Genomic DNA, 22,897 nt, shown 5'->3' with positions numbered 1-22,897 from the left:
ATGGCATTGCCTGGGGTTGGTGCACTTTGAGTCTTGTTGTGGGTGGAGGCGTTCCTTGCCTTAGATTGGCACACTCCTGTGCTTCTTATTGTGCCTACATGCAAAATGAGATTCCATTTGACTCCAACTGAGATTGAATGGGGGAGAGAACACATTTATGACAATATGTCCTGGTTACCAGGAGGGTGCAGAGTCTTTTTCTCACCACAACAAGAACTTCAATTTTTACGTGTCCTTTGAGGTGGCGGAGATCTGGTGCATTTATAGGTGCATATCTATATAATGAAATCATTCAATATGTTATAGGGACAAATGTAATAATGACAGTGACCGTGTAATAAGACATGAATGAGACTCAACCAAACAGTATTTGAGGAGAAAAGAGGAAAAGTTATAATGAAGGGTGAGGTGCTGCCAAAGTGATAGTGATCACTCTTTCTACTATGTGCATAGCGGGCACACGGTCATTTCTTTTGGTGCGGTTGATGAGGGGGGGCAGCTTCTAGGAGTGGAAAGTGGGTGTCTCTTGGTGGATAAACAGGCACATTTGCACAGTTCATAAATAAAAACCTGTTGGGCAGCACGGTGGGGTCTTGAGTTCGATTCCTGACCAGGTCCTTATTTGTATGAACTTTGCATGTTCTTTGCATGTTCTTCCCATATTTGCCTGGGTTCCTGTTTTCTCCCACACTCCAAAAACATACTGGTAGGATTAATTGGCAGACAAAATTAACCCTAGTCCGTGTCTTTGTCTGTGTGTGTGGTGGGGAATTTAGACTGGAAGCTCCAATGGGGCAGGGACTGATGTGAGGGACAAATACTCTGCAGCTGTGGAATTGGTGGCGCTGTATAAATAACTGATGATGATGTATGTTGGGGAAAAGGCCACAGATCATTTTATTCACAAGTTATTTAATGTAACCGAATTGATCTTTTAAACAAAACAATAAATCTTGTACAATAATCTATCAGTTGGCCCTTATGATCCAGTATTATTAGCATTTCTGGCATCTCATACATTCATTTGTCCAGGGTGAATAACCACCAGAAGCAATAACTTAACATATACACTCTGTGATGCCGCCAAGATGAGTTTGGTTTTTTTTTTTTTTAATCTGTATAAAAAGGAAGAGTGGGAGTTGGATGCCCAGTTGCCTGAAATGCAGCTCTGTATCCACACACTACCTGCCTTATACTGACTGAGCAGTGCATGGTTCTCCATCAGTAAGTGTCATGCTGCCCCCTCAACACAAATGCCGTTTTGTGACGTGCTGTGCCATGCTTTTGTGTATAAAGTGCATATCTTGGTGGGGCAGATAGGGGGTAGCTGCAGAGGGTGCAAATCTGAGCATGTTCTAACGAGAGGAGCTGGGTGAATTGGGAAGTTCTTTTCTGAATGTTACTCGTATTGTGCCCAAATGCAAAAATTACGTTTTGCTTTGTGGGAGAAGATTTTTAAATTATAGGTACAGAAGGTGCATTTATAGGGGCTTTCTGCATGGGGCAAATGGCCACATAAAAGGATGTTTTTTTGTGGGTGCTCTGGAGATTAGGAGCAGTCCTACATCTGTAATGAGATGTCTTCTAAGCCATTCTGGCATTATTGATGTGGGAAAATGCACTTACATGTACAGAAATACCATGTAATAAGCAGAGTATATTAGTGACACATGTAATAAAGATAGTCCTGGTATTCTCTTAGTTTTATAACGTAAGACATGAATGAGGCTAAAACAGCACTATTTTAGGAGATAAATGTTTCGGTTGTAATGACAGGAGCTGCCTAAAGGGATATTAGACTGGATGTTGAAGTGAGGCATTTACACTTTCCACAATACTTATTGTATTGTACAATACTTGTACATTACATCTGGACCTGTAATCCCATAAAGTAGGTGCAGAGTGGTTTTACTGGGATTATTCCCAAAAGTGGGCATGCAGCCTATATATGTGCAAGGTGACTAATAGGCGAATTTGTTCAATATAAAATGTGCTGTGCCTGCTCTTATTCAGCGTTTAGTATATTGTCAGCGCCGGACTCATGAACAGCCTGTCCACACGCTGTCCAGAACTCCGCTAAGCAACAGACCCAGACAGCCAAGCTAGTCTGCTGCCAGAACATTTGCCGCACTTAACATTTAACGGTGTCAATGCTGGCTGCTGGGTCACTCATCCAGCGAAATCAGTGCTACTAAAGTAATAGAATGACACTCCGCCCCAGCCTCAAATGATAACAGCTCATCATTAGATCTTTAAATGACATTCACCCTATAGCCAATATATGCATTACCATGTTAGTCATCTTCTACAGTTTAAAATATTGTAATAGACTCATATACGGATACCATACACACATTTATACAGCAATCTGCAATGTTATGTGCGTTCCTGATACACTGTCCTGTCCATACCAGTACACAGAAAAATATTTACAAAGACTTTCCATGGAAAAAAATAAGTCGAGGAGAAAGTAAGATGTAATTTCTTACCTGATGCCTGCAACTTTTTTCCTTGAATGGACTCTTTTCTTTTAAATTACCCATAAATCTCTGCTTCTTATGTCGTGCCAACTAGACAGAACACTGGATCTTTCTATCACCTGACACATTCAGGTCAAAATATTGCTGTGTTAGTTATATTTCTCATTGGTACGTCCAATTCCACTAATCACAACCACTTCCTTTCTGTAACAAACACCATTACTAAGGGCTCATTCACACATACGTGCTAGGAAAATGGATACAAATTCATGAAAGCTAATATGAGTTTTACCCATGTTTAAATTCATGCATTGCAATTTTACAATATAATTTGTTGTACTGGTAACAAATAAGAATTAGGACAGGGTGCCTTCTAAAGTTTCGTTAGAAGATTGTAATAGTTGGACTAAGCCTGTAAGAAACCATTCATCCTATTTTAATACAGTTTTCAGTTGTTAGCAGACGGAAAGCGCATTAACATTGGATACGGGTGACTTAGCGGTTTAGGCAACTTCCTAGGAGCAAGTATGCAACAAATCCACACTAGAAGTTTATGTTCCAGCAATGTAGCTCATTTGCGTTTCTCTAACATAGAAAGACAGCGTTAAGTGCTTATTTCATCTGCTACCACTAAGCATGTATGTTTTATAACATCTCCTATTAAAGGCCCTGAGCATAGCATCAGTGTGATAGCATCCCGCCACACAATGTGGCCTTTACATTTGTATTTCATTTTTAATATGAATATTTCAGGCAAAAGTAGGAAAAAATGCATTTAGTTGCTGTTTTGCCCCTTGTTATTTTGACACAGTTAGTGTAAACCCAAAAATGTGTTGCTAGAGATGTATTGGGCGGGGGAAGGGGGGGGGGGTTGTTGTCGGCTTTTTTTTCTACTTTGCTCTTCTATGCAATAAAATTAGCTCTGGTGTTCATGCTATCATAGAAGCATAAAAGCATGCTCCCACATACTATAAAGATAGGGGCAGCGTGTAGAGAGATGGGGATTCATGGCAGAGGTAGAAGGTGGGACGTTGCTTCCTATGCATCCATTCTATGTTGAACCCTGTGCAGGGGCGATGTAACTGCTCAGTAACAGTGGGTCTGATTCATTAGTGATCTTATCATGTGCAAAAGTTAAGATGCTTATTTTTAAGAAGAAATGGGGAGATAAGAGTGAAGTTAAGATGGATTTTCAGTGGATTTTGCTTCTTATCTCCCTTTTCTGAGCATGCACAGAGCGGATTTGCTTAAGATAAGCAAAAAGCGTCAGATAAGAACACTAATGAATCAGGCCCAGTATCTCTACTCCCTGGTGCATGAAGACACAGTAAATCAGGGTGTACGTGTACTCCATGGTGCAGCAGGAGGATACAAGGAACAATAATATAAGAGGAAATCTATAAATAATGGTGTCATACAACAGTATAAGTATCTCAAATCAGATCCTGTAAATCAATAAAAAAAATACAATAAATAACATTTTCAAAATGATCCTGGAAAACAATGCTTGAGGCTGGGGCCTGGACCCTGTTTCCACGGCCGAGCAGTGCCCCTGCCGTACGCATCTCTCGTTATTACTTTGTATTGTTTTGCCATATAAATTGTAAGCTTCTTGTTTTTTTACCTTCACCTTATCTGCAGATCCTCCAGGGAAGCGTTTCACTGGTTACTGCTGACAGCTTACCAATGCACTGTGTCAGTTTTACCATCAGAAACCTGTCTCTGTCGAAGCCCTCACCCCACTTTCTCCACCTTCCAGTTATTACAAAGGCAATATACTCACACAGCTTCAGATACATTAAAACTAAGACGGGAGAGAGGACAGGAAACAGCCAGCGGTCAGCTACTCCCTGTGCGTCGAATTAAGATCTTCAGCCATTAACGACCACACAAAGTTCAGAACACGGAGTGTGCGTTATATCGCACAGCTCCGTGGACTTGTCGGACGTATTAGCCCTTAATGTTCAGCTTGTTTTCTAAGGCTCCTAATTAGATGTTCTGAAAGTGAACTGCAGCAACTTAAATATCTCCTTTATATGTTTAACACTGCAGACACCCTCTGTATTTCTATTACCAGAGAAATGAGTTGAGCACTCTGGAGCCTTTGGTACAAGCAGTGTGCTATCGGCAGCCTCCAGCTGGAGCCGGAATCATTGATCTGTTCATACTGGCTTCTTTCATGGTTTCTATCACCCATCTGCTCTGTAGTTTGTGCACATCACATTTACAATGCACTACTATAATATCTCTGATCCAGTGCTAGTCTTTACATCAGAAAACACCTTTCTGGCATTGTCGCCTGTAAAGGCACCTTCCCAAACTGCAGGTAGCCAGCTACCCTCATTTCTCTCTATACTTGGTCTGCTTCCACAAACACAATATGGATGAGCAGACAGCCTATAAATCTGGAGTGTGGGGTGCATGCTGGAAGTAGCAGCCGTCAAGGGTCAAACGCATACCTCCATGCCTAGTTAGTTTGCTGGCCCATTAAGCAGGTTATAGCAGAATACTGTGTGATCGCATGCTACACATTTCTGATTGCAGGCTTTTGTGACACTTGGCTGTTTGAATAACAGAGGTTAGAAAATAAAAAGTACTGAGCTCACACTGTCTCTCGCTCATAGATACACCTGATCTGATTGAACTGCTTACTTGTTTGATTAGACTTATTGATTGTAGGGATTATATCCAGTGCTGAGGGAACAGAGACTGTCTCACTCATCACTTGTTGTGTATTCTAGAAGTCGTTTAAACCACAGATTGATCACTTGTCTTCAGTAGAAAAAACCCTTACACTGATATAGTTTTACTCTTTAAAGTACTTGATAATTTTATGCCAACTTGTTTACAGCCAGATCCCAAGAGGCAGGTACATGCTATGTGGTGTTCTCCCTGCAGTATCTGTTGAACTGAATATTTAAAGAACAAGAAACATGATTCGTTTTCTAATGGCATTCGTCTGTCTGTAACATTTTATGCAAACTATGACCAGCATGAACGCAGCATAATCCCAATGTAATTGCAGTTACGTACAATGCATGTGGTCTAATTCTGTAGTATAAAACTATGTCAAACACTGGATGAAACCACGTTACCAATATATTGTTGAACATAAAGAAGGTTTATGGCTAGCAATTAGATTTTGTTTACTCTGCTACAAAATGTCCACTGCAAAAAAATAAGCGTTTTTATTGGGTGTTTTCGCAAACCGCTTTATTTGGCACATATTTCATACAGTTTTCTGTACAAGTTTTATGGATTAGAGAATGCTGGGTATCAAACCTGAAGCCGTGTACACCAAATCATAGGTTTATTTGTTTGCTTGATTGGAAAGCACCTTGGTCAATAAGCAAACTTATATTTCCCATTCTTGCTATCTGTCCCAGATTGTGGGGGCAGACATGGGTGTGACTTGTCAGAAAAGGGGTGTGGTTTTGCCAGAAGTAGGTTTGGCTAGGGCAGATCAGGAATTGGCTAGTATGATTTCATGGGTTGCTCATATCATGCAGGAAGATTACTGATTACAGAGCGCTATTTTAGGACTTTACAGCCTATGTTATATTATAGCGGCAACAAATTGGCAATTAGCCTTAATAGAGCTTAGTGCATTGTAGACAATGAAAGCACATGTTTAGTTATTATGAGTTTTGGCACATTAATGTTGTTAGTAAATAACTGTGTCTGGCTTTATCTTCACTACTAACATTTACTTTCCAGTCTTGAGTAATGACATTCATGGAGTTGAGTCATTGGGGAACACTAAAGATAATTGCTCTGACACTAAAGCACATACAAATAGCAGCATCTACATGTGTAACATTTTGCTGTTCTGATGGAGGAACTGGAAAGAACGGTCATAACTTAATGTGGGATATGCGTCTCCTTTTATGTCCACAGGCAGGGCTGGCTCAAACCTATCCGCTGTGAAAGGGATTTTCAGCCATTAACAAAAGAGGGAAAACTGCATTGTAAAATAGGATGGATGGTTTCTTATGGGCTCATTCTCACCATTAAATGCACAATTTAAAATATTATAATGTTACACAACCTAATTCTACTGCAAACCCACCTCTTTATTAGGGCCTACACTCTTCCCCTACATTAGAACCTGCACTCCTCCCCCTATATTAGAGCCTGCACTCCTCCCCCTATAGTAGAGTCTGCCTCCTCCCCCTATAGTAGAGTCTGCCCTGCTCCCCCTATAGTAGAGTCTGCCCTGCTCCCCCTATAGTAGAGTCTGCCCTGCTCCCCCTATAGTAGAGTCTGCCCTGCTCCCCCTATAGTAGAGTCTGCCCTGCTCCCCCTATAGGAGAGCCTGCACCCCTCCCCCTATAGTAGAGCCTGCACCCCTCCCCCTATAGTAGAGCCTGCACCCCTCCCCCTATAGTAGAGCCTGCACTCCTCCCCTATAGTAGAGCCTGCACTCCTCCCCTATAGTAGAGCCTGCACTCCTCCCCTATAGTAGAGCCTGCACTCCTCCCCTATAGTAGAGCCTGCACTCCTCCCCTTTAGTAGAGCCTGCACTACTCACATTAACACACACACACTCACAACTGGGCCAATCTCCACTCTGAGCCACACTTGTTTCTCTTCTTTCAGTTTTGCCATTTTCCCAATAGATTTTAAGCTCTCTCGTGAGCAGGACACCCCAATTATTTGTTTTTTCAAATTGCATTTATTTTTTTTCAAGCATGTTTCTCTCTGTTCTATATATATTCTCCTCCTCCATGACAGCATACACTATGCACTTGCACACCTGGAGGGCCACGCCTCCCTTCTTTCTGTGTCTTCTTTCCTGTCCTTGTAGTGGAGTCAGGCAGTTCAGGTTTATTATTTTCTGTGCTTACCTACTTCTATTTTTACCAGAAGGAGCAGGGGATGGGGGGTAGCTCCGCCTGAAGGTCTGGCAATTGCAGAGCATAGATGGTGGGACTGGCCTAGTCACAGGGATTGCATCCTCTGGCAGCCAAGAAAAGCTGAATGGTACCAGTATTCGGAGCGCTGCCCTCCTTATAGGAGCTTGCATCCTCCGACCGCTAATATAAGGCACCTTGTCTAACCTGGTGATACATTTTGCTGTTGGTGCATCCTCCCACAGCAATGATGGCTGTTTTTTGACTCTGTGCCTTTAAAATAAGGCATTGTGGGAATTGATGCTGTGACATCACACATGTACGGTGCATGCTGGGAGCTGAAAAGCCCTTGAATATATTGCCAGAAGCAGGTAGTGCAGCGTTTTATGTGACAGCACATCCACACACTGTGTACCAAACAGAACTAAGGCAAATATGGAAGAAAAACGGTCCCAAGGACACAGCTCAGGGTATGCACCAGCGATATGTTTATAGTAGCTCTTATTTTAGCTTGTTAGTGTACAGCTTGATATTAGTCTACAGTATTGTCTCTAGGTCAGAAACCCAGACTGGAAGTGAGAAGGAAATGGAGAAAACCTAAGAAAAAAACCCAGAAAATTCTTTGTTGTGATAAAAAGTTGCCAGAAGGCTTTTGTGGAAAGATGTGTACACAATGTAGCTCTAGTGAACAGCAACAGCCTCCACCTCATATGGTTTAAATGGATGAAGATTGCATTAGCTGAAGCTTTTGTTACTAAAGATGATTTACAGCAGCTGAGGTCTAAAAGGTCAAGATTAGTAATTAGTGTTGCCTCAGAGGATTATGAGTCTGGGGTGCAGCAGGTGGAACCAGGGATGTCTGAACTATCTGAGGAAGGCTCAGCTGTGTGTGAAGAGGAACTTCATTTCAGCATGGATTTGTTTCAAAATCTGCTAAAAGCCATTCACAAAGTGATGGAAATTGAGGATGTTTCAGAGGGGCAGTCTTTGCAGGAACCATTGATTCAGGGGCCTAAACAGAAAAGTTGTCTTTTTCCATTGAATAAGGTTATCAGCAGTATTATATAAGAAGAATGGAAGTTCCCAGATGTCTTCGTAACATGAATAGATTTTGTATAATGTACCCTTTTTCTTCTGAGGAGACTATGGTTTGGGATACACCCCCAAGGGTGGACACAGTAGTCGCCAGACTGTCCAAAAGAACTACAATTGAAGATGTTAACTCCTTCAGGTATGCAATGCACAGGAGGATTGAAGGGGGTGAAAAAAATGACACCTGATTTCTGGGGCGGCATGAAGGCCTGCTGTGACTACAGCTGTGACAGCCAGAGTGCTACACATCTGGTGTAATGATTTGGAAGAATGTATACAGGATGGAATGAAGAGGAGTGAACTTCTAAAGAGGAGCATTATGGCTATGCCCATCATTGGGGGATTTACAGGCTAAGAATAAATTGATAGCAGTCTCCTTTCAAGAGGATTATCTGTTTGGCCAAAAATCCCAGATCCTAAGAAAAACAGGTACCAATGAAGCAAAACCTAAAAATGATGTTGAATCAGAGAGTCATTTGCAAAGTTCCAGAAACACAAAAGGGTTAATGCTTTTATTCAAAGATTTTCATAGTAGAAAAGAACAGCAGAGGCTTTCGGATTATACTTTATTTTAAGTGGCCTCAACAAACAAATCAATACCAAGAGATTCAAGATGGAGTCAGTGAGAACCATCCTCAATGTAATGGAGGTAGGACATTCCTTACATCAGTAGATCTAAAGGATCCACATATCCACATTCCTTTATCAAGCACATAAAAAAATTCTCAAGGACTCTATATTAGAGAGCTAAGAAGTATGCAAACCAGAAAGGCTGACATTGCAGTAGTCGGGGAGTGACAGAGGGACTTAAAAAAACTGGAGGATTGGGCGGCCAAATGGAATATGAGGTTTAACACAGATAAATGTAAGGTTATGCATTCAGGGATCAAAAACAAGAACGCAATCTATAAATTAAATGAAATTAATTTAGGAGAATCTATAATGGAAAAGGATTTGGGAGTGCTCGTAGACAGTAGACTTAGCAATAGTGCTCAATGTCAAGCAGTAGCTGCAAGGGCAAACAAAGTATTGGCATGCATAAAAAGGGGCATAGATGCAAGGGAAGACAGTGTAATTTTGCAAATATAAATATGTTCCAACTGCGCTCGCGAAGTGTTAATAGAAAAAAGGGGTGAATATTGTAGCAGAATAAATTAGACACAACACATACAATGGCTTGATATGACAAAGCTAAAGGTGGTGTATCAATGCATACCATGGAATGAACTAAATGATAGTCTGAATGGAGAAAAAACCAATAGTCCTTGGCTCAATGAGTCCACAAAAAACACACAAAGTCTCTGAAAAACACTTGCAGGATTTGGAATTGCTGTCAATGGGGTATGAACCAATTAGGGATCAATCCAGAAATCCACACATGTCCACGTATGTCAGGATAAACCTCAAAAAGAAGAAGGGAAAGAAGGAAAAAAGGGGGGGGGTGAGGAAATGGAGGGAAAGGAGACAAAGAAGGAAAGGAAGATGATATCAGCTGGTAATACTTGCTGTAGTTGATACACAATATTATTGTAGTAAAAAATGCAATCCGTTAGACTGAACAAACGTGTGGGACCAAGAGGGATTAACCAAAAAGCAGTTTAATAAGACTCAATTTTGGCCATAACAATAAACTACAATGAAAACATGCACAGCATGAACACGCTAACTAAAATACAAATTGATAAAAATGGAGTGGTGACCAGGGTGTGCACCACCGAACTCACGCTAGTGTTGGTAAACGGCGTGGAAGCGTTACTGGATGAAGGAGAATCAAGGTCCAATGATCTCCTTCAGAATGGAACTCCAGAACAGGCAGGCTGGTTGCAACAGTCGGGTCGTGTGTGCCGGAATCCGCGGGTGCGATGCGTTCCACAGTGGAGCGCAGAGTCACTTCCTGTCTACGGATACCGGAATGGGTCAAAAAGGTGTCCCAACGCGTTTCATCTGGAACGAAAACTTCTTCAAGTGTAATTTTGCAACTGTATAAATCGTTGGTAAGACCTCATCTTGAATATGCAGTACAGTTCTGGGCACCACTCTATTAAAAAGATAATTTGGAACTAGAAAGGGTTCAGAGAAGGGTGACAAAATTGATAAAGGGTATGGAGTCATTAAGTTATGAGGAAAGGTTAGCCAGTTTAGGCATGTTTACTTTAGAAAAGAGGCGTCTAAGGGGAGATATGATTACTATGTACAAATACATTAGGGGTCAATACGGAGAGCTTTCATGGGAACTTTTTACCCCAAGGACCATACACAGGACACGTGGTCATCCCCTAAGGTTAGAGGAGAGGAAATTTCACAACCAGCAAAGGAAGGGGTTCTTTACAGTAAGGGCAGTCAAGATATGGAATTCATTGCCAGGGAAGGTTGTGATGGCAGATTCAATAGATATGTTTAAGAAAGGGTTAGACAAATTTTTAGCGGAAAGGTGTATCCAGGGATACGACCGTTAATTTAAAATAAAGGATAGTCGTGGATATAGGGTAAAAATTGGATTGCAATATTGAGTCTGGGGGGATTTTCAAAATTGAAACAGATTGGCGGTTGCTTACTCTGGATTAATTTCAAATATAAGTGCAGGATCGCAGGAGATCCAAAATAGGTTGAACTTGATGGACTGGTGTCTTTTTTTCAACCTCATCAACTATGTTACTATGTATGTAAAGGAAGAAGACATGCATTTAGTGGAGCTAAAATCACATATTATATTCACTGCATATCGTTCTTTTCTCTTGAATAGTTTCACCTATAATATAGATTTCTGCTGATAGCTCCAGCCTAGCATTCTGACACAGACATGTATACTGACACATTGTTTGGGAATCACGGAGTACAGTGTCCGCAGGTGTCTTCTTTGTTTCAAAAACATGATCCTAAAGTTAGGTGTAAAGGTCACAGTTGAGTTCTGTCCAGCTGATTTTAAAAAGGCTGTCGGCCATCCATATAGAGGCTTTCACAATATATTAGATATGGAACTGATGCCTGGCGTAAAAGAGTAGATTAGGTTCTCAGCCATGAATTAATTTACCAACTAAATATCTTGGACAATCTTTAGAAGTTCACTCCTCTTCATTCCATCCTGTATACATTCTTCCAAATCATTACACCGGATGTGTAGCACTCTGGCTGTCACAGCTGTATCCACAGCAGGCCTCCATGCCGCCCCAGAAATCAGGTGTCATTTTTTTCACCTCTTTTAATCCTCCTTTCCATAGCATAGCTGAAGGAGTGCACAACTTCAAGAGGAATTGTAGTTCTTTTGGACAGTCTGGCGACTACTGTGTCCACCCTTGGGGGTGTATCCCAAACCATAGTCTCCTCAGAAGACTTTTGAAACAAATCCATGCTGAAATTAAGTTCCTCTTCACACACAGCTGAGCCTTCCGCAGATAGTTCAGACATCCCTGGTTCCACCTGCTGCACCCCAGACTGCTGGCAAGGGAATAAAAGATAAGCACATATTGGTCCTAATGACAGAACATGTAGGAAGATATCCATGCAGTGACTCGGAGAGTATAAAATCTAAATAACAAGGAAAGGGTTAGCTGTCCAAAGTGGCTTGGATTTAGTAAACTAAAGGACATTTCTGTCTCTGTTCAGGATAGTCTTAATTGAATGTGCTCTGCAAAACCCAGATTGTAAACCATTCAAAGGTACTATATATGCCTTTATATTTACCTCTGCTAAAACAAGTTTAAAGAGGTTCTGTACTCTCCTTATATGTTGATAATTGAAGAGAGAGGTAAATCATTCGTTGAAAATCAGGCTTCTAAACACAAGCTATGTTCTCCAGCTCCCAACCAATCTGTCCTCACTGAAGTGACCAGCGTCTACTCATGGCTAATTGAAGAGCCACTTACAATACAGTCAACAAGTCTCCTGGACACCCTTTTAGTCCTTTGGCATTTGTGGAACTGTTCTCTCCTGGTTCACCTTGTACCTCTCTAAAACACTCCTTCAGTGTCTCTACTTCTGGCCCATCCTCCTCTCCCCCTATAAGCTGGGGTTCATCAAAGCTCTGTTCTAGGCCCTCTACTTCTCTCTCTCTCTCTATACCTTTTCTCTCAGTGAATTCATTTTCTTCTCCAGCTTTCACTACCACCTGTAAGCAGATGACACCCAAATCTACCTCCATTCCCCTGAATTTATACTGTGTCCAACTATGTCTCCGCTATTTCCCCTTGGCTCTCCCAATGCTACCTAAAGCTCAGCAACATCTTCCCTCCTCCCAATATCCCCACTACCTCAGACTCCCTCGTGGTTGACAAAGTAACAATTTATCCTGTTTCCCATATACTCAACTTTAATGCATACATCTATGTGCTGTCATATCAAATCCACCTTCAAAACATTGGCAGACTAGTCCCTCACTGGATGTTACCAAAACCCTAATATTTCATTATCCCCTGCCTTGACTATTGCAACCTCCTTTCTATCATTTTTACCATCACCTGTTTTTTCCTGCGACAGTTAATTTAAAAATACCACCGTGAGACAAATCTTCCTCTCTCTCTGCATCACAGATGCTCCACCTGTGGAATTTGAACTCTTTGCCATGTTTCTCAAACCATTCCTGAACATTTTTTGCAGTATGCCAGGGTGCATTATCCTGCTGAACGAGGCCACTGCCATCAAGGAATACCAGGGTGTACTTGGTCTGCAACATTGTTTAGGTATGTAGTAGAAACATCCATGAATGCCAGGATCAGACCTGAGGTTTCCCAGCACAACATTGCCCAGAGCATCACACTGCCTCAACTGACTTGCCTTCATCCCATAGTGCATCCTGGTGTAATCTCTTCCCCAGGTAAACGATGCACACGCACCCAGCCGTCCCCATGATGTAAAAGAAAACATGATTGTTTGACTGGGCCACCTTCTCCCATTGCTCCACCATCCAGTTCTGGTGCTCAGGTATTCATTGTAGGCGCTATCGGCGGTGGATAGTGGTCAGCGTGGGCCCTCAGGCCGGTCGCAGCTATGCAGTCCCATATGCAGCAAGCTGCGATGCACTGTGATTTTTGACACCTTTCTATCATAGCCAGCATTAACGTTTTCAGCAATTTGTGCTACAGTAGCTATTCTGTGGGATTGGACCAGGCAGGCTAGCCTTCGCTTTCTACACACATCAATGAGCTTTGTGTGCCCATGATCCTGTAGGCTAAACTGTAGAGGTGATTGTCACCGATTGTCTTTCTTTGGACCACTTTTGGTAGGTACAAACCACGGCATACTAGGAACACCACACAAGACCTGCCGTTTTGGAGATGCTCTGCTCCAATCGTCTAGCCTTCACAATTTGGCCCTTGTAAAAGTCGCTCAGATCTTTACATTTGCCCGTTTTTCCTGTTTCCAAAACACCAGCTTGTAGAACTGACTGTTCAGCTGCCTAAAATATATACCCTTTGACAGGTGCCATTGTAACAAGATAATCAATGTGATCCACTTCGCTTGTCAGTGGTTTTAGTGTTGTGACTGATCAGTGTATAGCCACCTGATACTGTACCCTCTGCATGTTCTACAAGCTACAGTCTCATCTCCACTAGCTCCTACCGCCCTCTCCCACTATACTGTAAGTGTTCACGAGCAGGGCCCTAGCTGCCCTGTCTCACATCTGCACTTGCTTCATCAACTTCTTATGTACTTGTTCTGGTTTTAGGTATGATTTGTATTTTGCTGCGTAGTTTTGTGGCTCCTTACAAATATGATGATGTCATTCTCTGGCACGAAACACGCTTTAATCTGCGTTTAACTGAAGTGAAGTATAGTCCATTTAACATTCCAATCAGCACCCCGTTTTATCCATATTATTCAGTACCTTTATCATAAATTTGCATTTGATAGCCAAGTGAATGAAATTCGTTCACAGATTAAAAAGCCCGAACGCTTGTAATCTTTCTAGTGTTTCTGATTTTGAACACGTTGCATTTACACCTTCAAAGCAACAGGATGAGCCATATTGCATCATCCACAAGACAGTCATGAATTAATCTGTTGACTTGTTTGTCTGACCATAAATAATATCAAGTTGTGGAATACTGTTGTTATAGTGTATCGTTTGTTGGTAAAACACAATTGTATTTGCAGCTCTCAGTATAGGGCTAAGTACTCAATGGTGTTTGCAGTGCATGTTTGTGAGTAAATTTGTATTTACAAGGCACTGCCATGTTGAATGAAAGTTTTCAATTGTTTTGAACCACTGAAATAGAATAAGCATTCAAAACAACACATAACAGAGCAAGTCATCATCATCACCATTTATATAGCGCCACTGATTCTGCAGCGCTGTACAGAGAGCTCACTCACATCAGTCCCTGCCCCATTGGAGCTTACAGTCTAAATTCCCTAACATACAGACAGAGAGAGACTAGGGTCAATTTTGATAGGAGCCAATTAACCTACTAGTATGTTTTCGGAGTGTGGGAGGAAACCAGAGCACCTGGAGGAAACCCACACAAACACGGGGAGAACATACAAACTCCACACAGATAAGGCCATGGTCGGGGAAACGCGCAATGTTATCACCAGTGTCTACATTGCCTGATAATGATACCAGTTAGCAATGATGTTGTCACACCCTCAGTGCTGTGAGTATATATTTTAGAGGAAGAAGTGACTACTGCATAAAGTAAGAGAATGCGTATTACTACTATGAGGGATAAAAGACAGCCAGAAAACGTAGAGTGTGAATGAGGACGAATGCTTGTCGTACAAATGGCAGATCGCACTGTATCCTTGCTGATCAGAACTTTCTGAAGCACGATACAGGTGATATCTTGGAAGACGTTTGTGGAATAGTGCACAGCTGAGTAGGGTTGCAGCCTGCGCAGTGATATAAATCCGCCTCCCTCCAGTGGGAGTGAAAGGGACTTTTACAGCCAGAGGCCATAAAGATGGCAGCGAGGAGGGGGAAAGATGTACAGCATTGTCAGGACGCTTCAGAATCAATTTTCAGCATCATTAGATTCTTTTCTCCTGCAGTCAGACATAGGGAGAGAGACTGTGAGAGAGGAAAGAATAGGGGACCAGGGAGGGAGGAGGAGACAACACAATTTGCAAGTGTAATGGATAAAATCAGAATGGAAGTATTTTGAAGAGAAAGAAAGGGGGAGGAGGGAGAGCAGGTGTAATGAGAAAGAGAGAAGACACCTTGCAAAGATGGGAGATGCCGACATATAGTACACAAAATAGAAAATAATCCTTTATATCATCAGGATGTCAGAGATGAGAAGAGTGAAACCTCTGGTACAATACTTAGCCTGCCGTAGCCCACCTCCCACAATGCTCTTAAAACTGCCCATGCTTGTCTTTTATCATTTCAATAATATGGTGTTTCAGTCTTTTAATGATAAATCACAATTAACTGATTTTACCCTTCTTGACACCTTGACCGCAACAATTTAACAAGAATGTAATAAAATGGAGCAAAGAATAATTATGCTGCTCGAATAGCAACTCCAGCACACCTACTACACATACTGTATGTACCCTCTGTGGACACAGCTTTATCACAAAGGCATATTGTACAATGACAAGTCAGCTTAGAAGTCAAGTAAAGCTAAAATACTATTGGTTCAAATAAATACTAATAACATAATTTTATACATACAGCAGTTAGCAGGAGAAGCTGCAGACATTAGGCTGTAAATATTCCATTAAAGGATATCAGTCTGCCATTTGTAACCTGCTTTAGCTGATAACGGATTATCTTGGTCTCTGATAGTTATCAAATGTAAATGTTTTGTTAAATATGTCAAGTTTTGCAATATATTTTTGTGAACCTTATTAGTGTTTAGTAACTCCTTAACATTGAGAGTTAGCATTGCACAAATGCAACAACTTCTGTTATAATGGGGGGAATCAGACTGAATGTGGAGTATACAGTATGGAGATTGCCATCTACTTAGCAATCCATTGAAAGAGATAGAAAGAGCAGAGATTGTATCTACATGGATATCTACAAAGCTTTATCTCCTTTGACCTTATTTATTCTATATATAAATGTACACTTTCTCATGACAACCAGGAGCGTAGGTGCAGAGGTGCAGCTGCTATGGGGCCAACAGCTGAGGGGGCAGCCGCCTTCCCTGTCAACCACACACCTCCCAACATGTCTGTCCCCGACAGGGGGGCGTGGCCATGATACAAAGGGGGCGGGCCCAGTACATACCTCCCTTCCCCCAACATGTCCCGGGCGGGACAGAGACCTAAAATAGGGACTGTCCCGCTGAAATCGGGACATTTGGGAGGTATGCAAGCCCCATGTTATATGTTAGTTTTTCACCACTGGAAGGTACATGGGGGCCCTTACAAACGTCTAGTTACACCCCTGACAGCAACACTATTTTTAAATGATGGGTGTAATGATTACATTAGTTTGTGCAGTACAACTTCTATTGTTCTGTATGTTGGAAGTATCTGGTTTTACTGTTTATAAACAGATGCACAGTACTCCTTCTATTGTTCTGTTTGCGGGATGTTGTTATCACTGTCTGGTCCTACTGTGTATATGTGGACAACTGCACAAAACGTCTGCTTTACTTTTATGTTGCAAATGTCTGGTCCTATTTTGTATGTATGGACAACTGTGCATTACCACTTCCCCTGTTTTGTGTACTGGAAGTGTCTGATTGTGCTCAGATCTGGAGTATAGAAGAAGCCCATGGGTGGCCCCGCTTTCCATGTGTCCTTCATACAACGTCCGGTCCATCCTGCATGTCTGTGACTTACACTGACACACAGATATGTAACTGTGGATGCTCTAGTGATGACATGCATCCAAACAGGATATCACATGGCGATGCACCTGCTCCTAAGCCCGTGATATCTTGCCATAAATCATTGTGCACAGAGAACCAGCACAGTGTTGCATGCCATCCGCACAAAGCCTGAGCTGGCAACAGTTGCTAGGAAGGAGCAGAACTCCCTCTCACCTTTACCTGACTCGAGTCAAAACATCAGGTTCAAAATGTCTTACATTTGCTCATGTTACCACCTCAACACTGATGACACCCAAATCTACCTCACCTCCCCTGACTTCACCCTTTCTGTACTCTCTCAATGCTACCTAAAGCTCAACATGTCAAAAACAAAGATGATCACCTCCCATCCCCTCAGAGTCACCACCTCCTCTCAAATCTCACTCACCATCAATAACACCACAATCTCCTCAGTCTCCCAAGTCCGCTGTCTGGATGTTACACTTGACCCTGCTCTCTGCTTTATTCCTCACATCCAGACTCTCTCCCAGTCCTGTTGCCTCCACCATAGAAATATGTCCAGATTACGTTCTTTTCTTACCCAAGGTTCTACCAAAACACTTACCCACTCTCTTGTCATCTCCCACCTTGACTACTGCAATCTTCTCCTATCTGGCATTCCTTTCACCCGTCTATCCCTGCTTCAATCCATCTCAAATGCCTCAGTAAGACTAATCTTCCTCTCTCACCGCTCCATATCTGACGCACCACTTTGCAGATCTCTAAACTGACTTCCTGTGTCCTCCAGAATCCAATTGAAATTACTCACCCTTACCTATAAATCCCTCAACAACACCACCCCTTCATACATATCAAATCTCATCTCAGAATACTCCCCAGAGGGACCCCTGAAGAAAGTTACTGATACTGAAACGATTGTTGGGTATTACTATGTAACTGTATGTTTTTAGATTTTTTTTCCATTAAATGTTTACCATCTCTGTATAAAAGCAGAACCTCTGGCAGATTAGTTTGAAGCATTCAGGTTTTTGTTATCACCATGTCAAGGAGAACATACATCTGTAGTGATCCCAGAGAAGCTGCTGATTATTCTATTCTATTATTTAAAAAGAATAAAAAAACAAAGTCCCATCTTTCTACAGTGATAAAGATTAAACGATTATTTACAATTGGAGAACATTGCAGATAGTTGTCATGAGTTGGCATCCCAGGAAAGTAACCCAAACATCAGACTAAATTATATGAGAAATTGCGAAACCACAAAAACTACATCCAGCGATGTACATCCAGGCCTCTGATAACACAGTAAATATTCAGGTTCATCACTGTACCATCAGAGGAACACTGAACAAGTATGACTTCAATGGAAGGGTAGCCAGAAGAAATGGCCTTCTCCAATATATATATATAATGTGAATTGAATGTTAATATAGTGCTATTTGGTCAACTAAGTAACATTAAGAATGCCAAAATATCGGAGGGGGAATACTGCTATTTTTCTTGTTTTTCTTTATACATTTTGGAAACTACTCTTTTAAATTTTGTTATCAATTTAAATTATATTGTATCTGCAATTTGATAATGTGTGTGTTTGTTTGTGTTGTGTGTATTATTTATTTATATATATATATATATATATATATATATATATATATATATATATATATAAATTTTTTCCTTGAAATGCATAGACTTTACACAGTTTAGTATTGTACCAGTCCTTGTATACTTTTAAATAGTTTATGTATGTTTTTATTATTATTGGTCCCAGGTATATAGTGGTTTATGTGAATATTTTTCATGCTGTTTTTGCACAATAAGGTATTCCTCCCACCCGTCCCGATTAGAGGACCTTGCATGAGAGTAAGTGGGGCGTTGCCACAATGTGGGCAGGGTTTGCCAGAAACGTTTTTCAGGAATGTTACATACTGTGTAGTTTGCCCTCTGTGATGTGATCAGTATGGTCCTCCACTAAGCACATATTCAGTATAAATAGTCATCTTGTAACATTCACAATGTAAATGTTCCCATATGATAGCAGACAGGGGTGTAACTAGAAAATTGTAGGCCTCATAGAAAAAGTTTGAAGGGGCCCCTAGTTTCTCAGGAGGGATATATTTCATCATACCCCTTCCACCCCTTAACTTACTGCTGTGTTCCACTTTTACATCCTGCTCAGAGATCAAGGGAACATCCCTGCCCCTCTGAGCAGAACTTGATTTTGGAGCCCTACAATGCTGCTTGCACACATGGCATTGAGGGGGCTTCACATTCCTCACGGTGGTGCATGGCAGGGAACTCTATATAGGGAAGACAACCAGAACAGCTACACATGGACCAGCAGCTCTGCTATCAGACCTTAGAGATTCTACCCTTCAACAGACATAATGTCCGGGTCTGCTTCCCACAAGTCATAAAAATGTCCTCCCGTAGTTAATGTCATATATCTCATTCTCTCACGTTTATCATAAGCAGTTACATACAGAGCATATTTCTGATTCTTGCTACAGAAAGTGTATTTTAGGATTCGTAGCTCTTTAATTCTACAGCAAGCCAGATATACATATGAATATTGGGAGAGGAAGCGAATACGTACATGTGTATGGTGAGTCTTAGATCTCCGTTCGTTTGGCTGTTACTGATTCAGCTGTACATGATGTCACACAACACATTTTACAGTCACTGTAGCCGGAGAAGTCTGGTTACTATATACATATAAATAATCACACCTGGCTGTAGGAGAACGGGAAGAGCATTTAACCATATCTGTACTTGTACTTCCGTGTTACTTGGAGGGTTTGTCCTTCTAGTGGATTAACAGTAACACAACTTTTTTCTTCTCTTGCAGTGGTAACATCTTTACCTCCACGTGGATTCAGTCTGGTAGAACTGTGGTAGTAACGCCCTGTGTACAGACAGACGGGAGCAGGACTCATCATTTCTTCTGGAGCTCTTGCGATATTTTCCCATTTTTATGGCAGTCCAGTTTGACATCATGACCCAGCTTTATGCAATAACTGGACTCTGAGTAAGCTGACCATGTTTTCCTTTTTTTATCAGCCTTTGACAGGACCGAAGCACCATTTCTGCTTTCTTCTAAGAAACATTTTTGGCCTCATTACAGTTATGAGCAAAGCAAAATAAACAGGTGATTAGCAAATTGCACCATGGTCTGTCCATATGCTCAAGGCATGCAGGTAACATACTGACTGTTATTGCTTGTAGCACACAAATGCTGGATTTAGAGTTGAATCAATTTTGAGAAGTTTAGAGTTGAGCTAGGACACGCCCCCTCCTAAGTCTAAATCTGTCCACACATCTAATATCACCCATCTGCAGTGTAACGTGGTTTTGCCAAGGTGCAAATTTGCTCCTTTTGTGCTTTGCTCTTAACTCTAACCCCAGTTAATGTTTTCTTATTGCAATAATATGGAATATTTACTTGACAGAATATTATTAGAGCTAAGGTTCGGTAACCTCTGGATATTGTGTGTTGAGATATTGTTGGCCACAGGTGTAGGGCCCGACGCTCGGCACTAAACCGTCATAAGTAGGCAGAGAAAATTGTCTCTTTTAGCAGTAACCTTATAAAGTGGATCAGAAAACATACAGAAATGTCACCAGTCTATTATACTCTGTCAACAACATCAACGATAAATGTTCTGTCTAATAGAATCAATTGTATCATTATTTCTCAGCATTTCTATATGTGTTTTATGTGTTTCCTCTGTTGGGAACATTTCCATGTGCAGGACCCTTTGGATGACAACAGGACTGGTAGAGAATATTTGTGCAGTAATATCCATCAGGCACTGGTAGCTTTGGCTCCCTGGCTCCGATAATTAGCTCCTTTTAATTTATGCAAAGAGAAGAATGGGACTCATCTTCCAGACTCCATAACTGAGAACAGATGAATTGATATTTGTTAATGTGAGTCTAAAAATGAGACCTAAGATTGCAAAATAGGGCCAGGCACTATTAGATCTAGGCCGAGCAGTCTGGGACTTGTAGTGTTCAAAACTGAACTTGTTAGGAAAACTCAGTTGTTCTGAGTTTCACTAAACAGTAGATTCACAGTGCAGCCATTTAGGGGGTCATTTGCATTAGATCGAGCGTTCAGCATCAGCCTAATAACTTTTTTGAAGCCATATTTTAGTGCTGTCTATATTTATGTTAATTATGGCATTTATTACAGTTTCTTTCCACTAAAGCCCTGTATTATATAAATATATAGATTGTAATTTACATAAAATACAGATTAGGGAAAGTCTGGCATCACTTATAACATTATGTTCCTGTATGTTTCCATTGCTTCTCTTTCACTTAAGTAGATTTCTATAAAGGCCGGGCTGCTGTTTACATCATTATACATCTGATGTGGATGAATAAATACATACACTTTCTAAACTACGGTTACCCCTGCAACCAGTATGTCAGCACATTATCTACTACCCTGGGTGCAGTAACCCACAGCAGCCAATCAGACATTAGCTGTCACTAGACTGATCATGGCTCAATGCTGACGGGTTGCTACGGGTTACTGCACTTTGCGGGTTATCTGTTAAGTTAGTACATAGCCCTATGTGGCCAATGCATATAACAAACATCAATATAAATTTAGTCTGGGAGCATTTTGGAAAGGTCGGAGTTTTGATTTAGAGTTGAGTCTATATATTTTTTAGAAATAAGCAGCAATAAATAATTTGCAACCTCATTGTCATTTAATGTATTCCTTCCCTCAGAATATGTTCTGTTTTCTCTAAGCAAATTACATCTTGGCCTTTGCAATCACTCTGGGCCTGATTCATTAAGGAAAGTACTTGTTTTTTTTTACTTAAGTTTTCTCCTGGACAAAACCATGTTACAATGCAAGGGGTGCAAATTAGTATATTATTTTGCACATAAGGAAAATACTAGTTTTTTTTTATAGATCATCTTTATATTTCAGTGTACAAATCAGCTATCAAGTATTTGTGTGCTATATGAAAAAACAGCCAGTATTTAACTTATGTGCAAAATAATAAACTAATTTGCACCCCTTGCATTGCAAAATGGTTTTGTCCAGAAAACTAACTCAATTTCTTGCTTAACTTTTCTTAATGCCCTCTGTTCGTAGTGTGTCAAAGAATAAGATTGATAAGGATGGAAGCTCTCACTAGAGGTAATATAACAGGCTGGGGGATTATGTTTGATCATTGGAAAGTCACTGTGCGAGTGGAGATTCCTTTTAGGATGATGAGAGAATAGTTCTGATTGGAGAAAAAAATAATTCTCAGTTAACTTTAATATCTCCATTTCCATATTAAGCTTTACATTCATGTTCCTAGTCTCAAAGGGACATTTATATTAAACAATTATATAAACAATGCCTGTTTGTGCAGTGCTTCTTGTGGATGTTATTGCTTGGTGAAGGGAAACACGTCTGTCTTCTTCCTAGTGAGTCTGGCGGCTCTGTTTCATGGCAGTCTATTGCCTAATATTTCATTACACTTCAGCCAAGCTTTCTCTCTTGATGATCAATATAATAAATATTCTGATAAATAAGGTCCTCCGTATAAAATGACACGTCCACAGGTTTTACTGCACAGCTCTAGAAATATACAATGAAAATAAACTATGCTTAAAAATGGTGTATACTTCCCTTTTAAAGTTAAACAGTAACACCTGACCTGACAAGAGCAATGATGGGCCTCCGTGCTTCTCACTGAATGTCGGGCGTGACGTCATCACGCCCGACATTCATTGACAA

The 22,897-nt window shown here is 41.0% G+C and overlaps 1 protein-coding gene across 1 annotated transcript in view; it reads left to right on the top strand.

Annotated features, from left to right (window-relative positions):
- CALCOCO1 (calcium binding and coiled-coil domain 1) overlaps window positions 1–22,514 on the top strand; it is a 41,451-nt gene extending 18,937 nt beyond the window's left edge. Inside the window, exon 13 of the mRNA XM_075199218.1 lies at window positions 19,997–22,514. Within this exon, the coding sequence (XP_075055319.1) occupies window positions 19,997–20,002 (6 nt within the window). The 3' untranslated portion in view covers window positions 20,003–22,514. The remainder of the gene's footprint in view (window positions 1–19,996) is intronic.
- The last annotated feature ends 383 nt before the right edge of the window (window positions 22,515–22,897 follow it).

The sequence above is a fragment of the Mixophyes fleayi genome, chromosome 2 (genome assembly GCF_038048845.1).
Source record: "Mixophyes fleayi isolate aMixFle1 chromosome 2, aMixFle1.hap1, whole genome shotgun sequence".
In the NCBI taxonomy this organism is placed as follows: Eukaryota; Metazoa; Chordata; class Amphibia; order Anura; family Limnodynastidae; genus Mixophyes; species Mixophyes fleayi.
The sequence above is the reverse complement of the archived record's forward strand: the minus strand, read 5'-3'. Positions and strand labels throughout refer to the sequence as shown.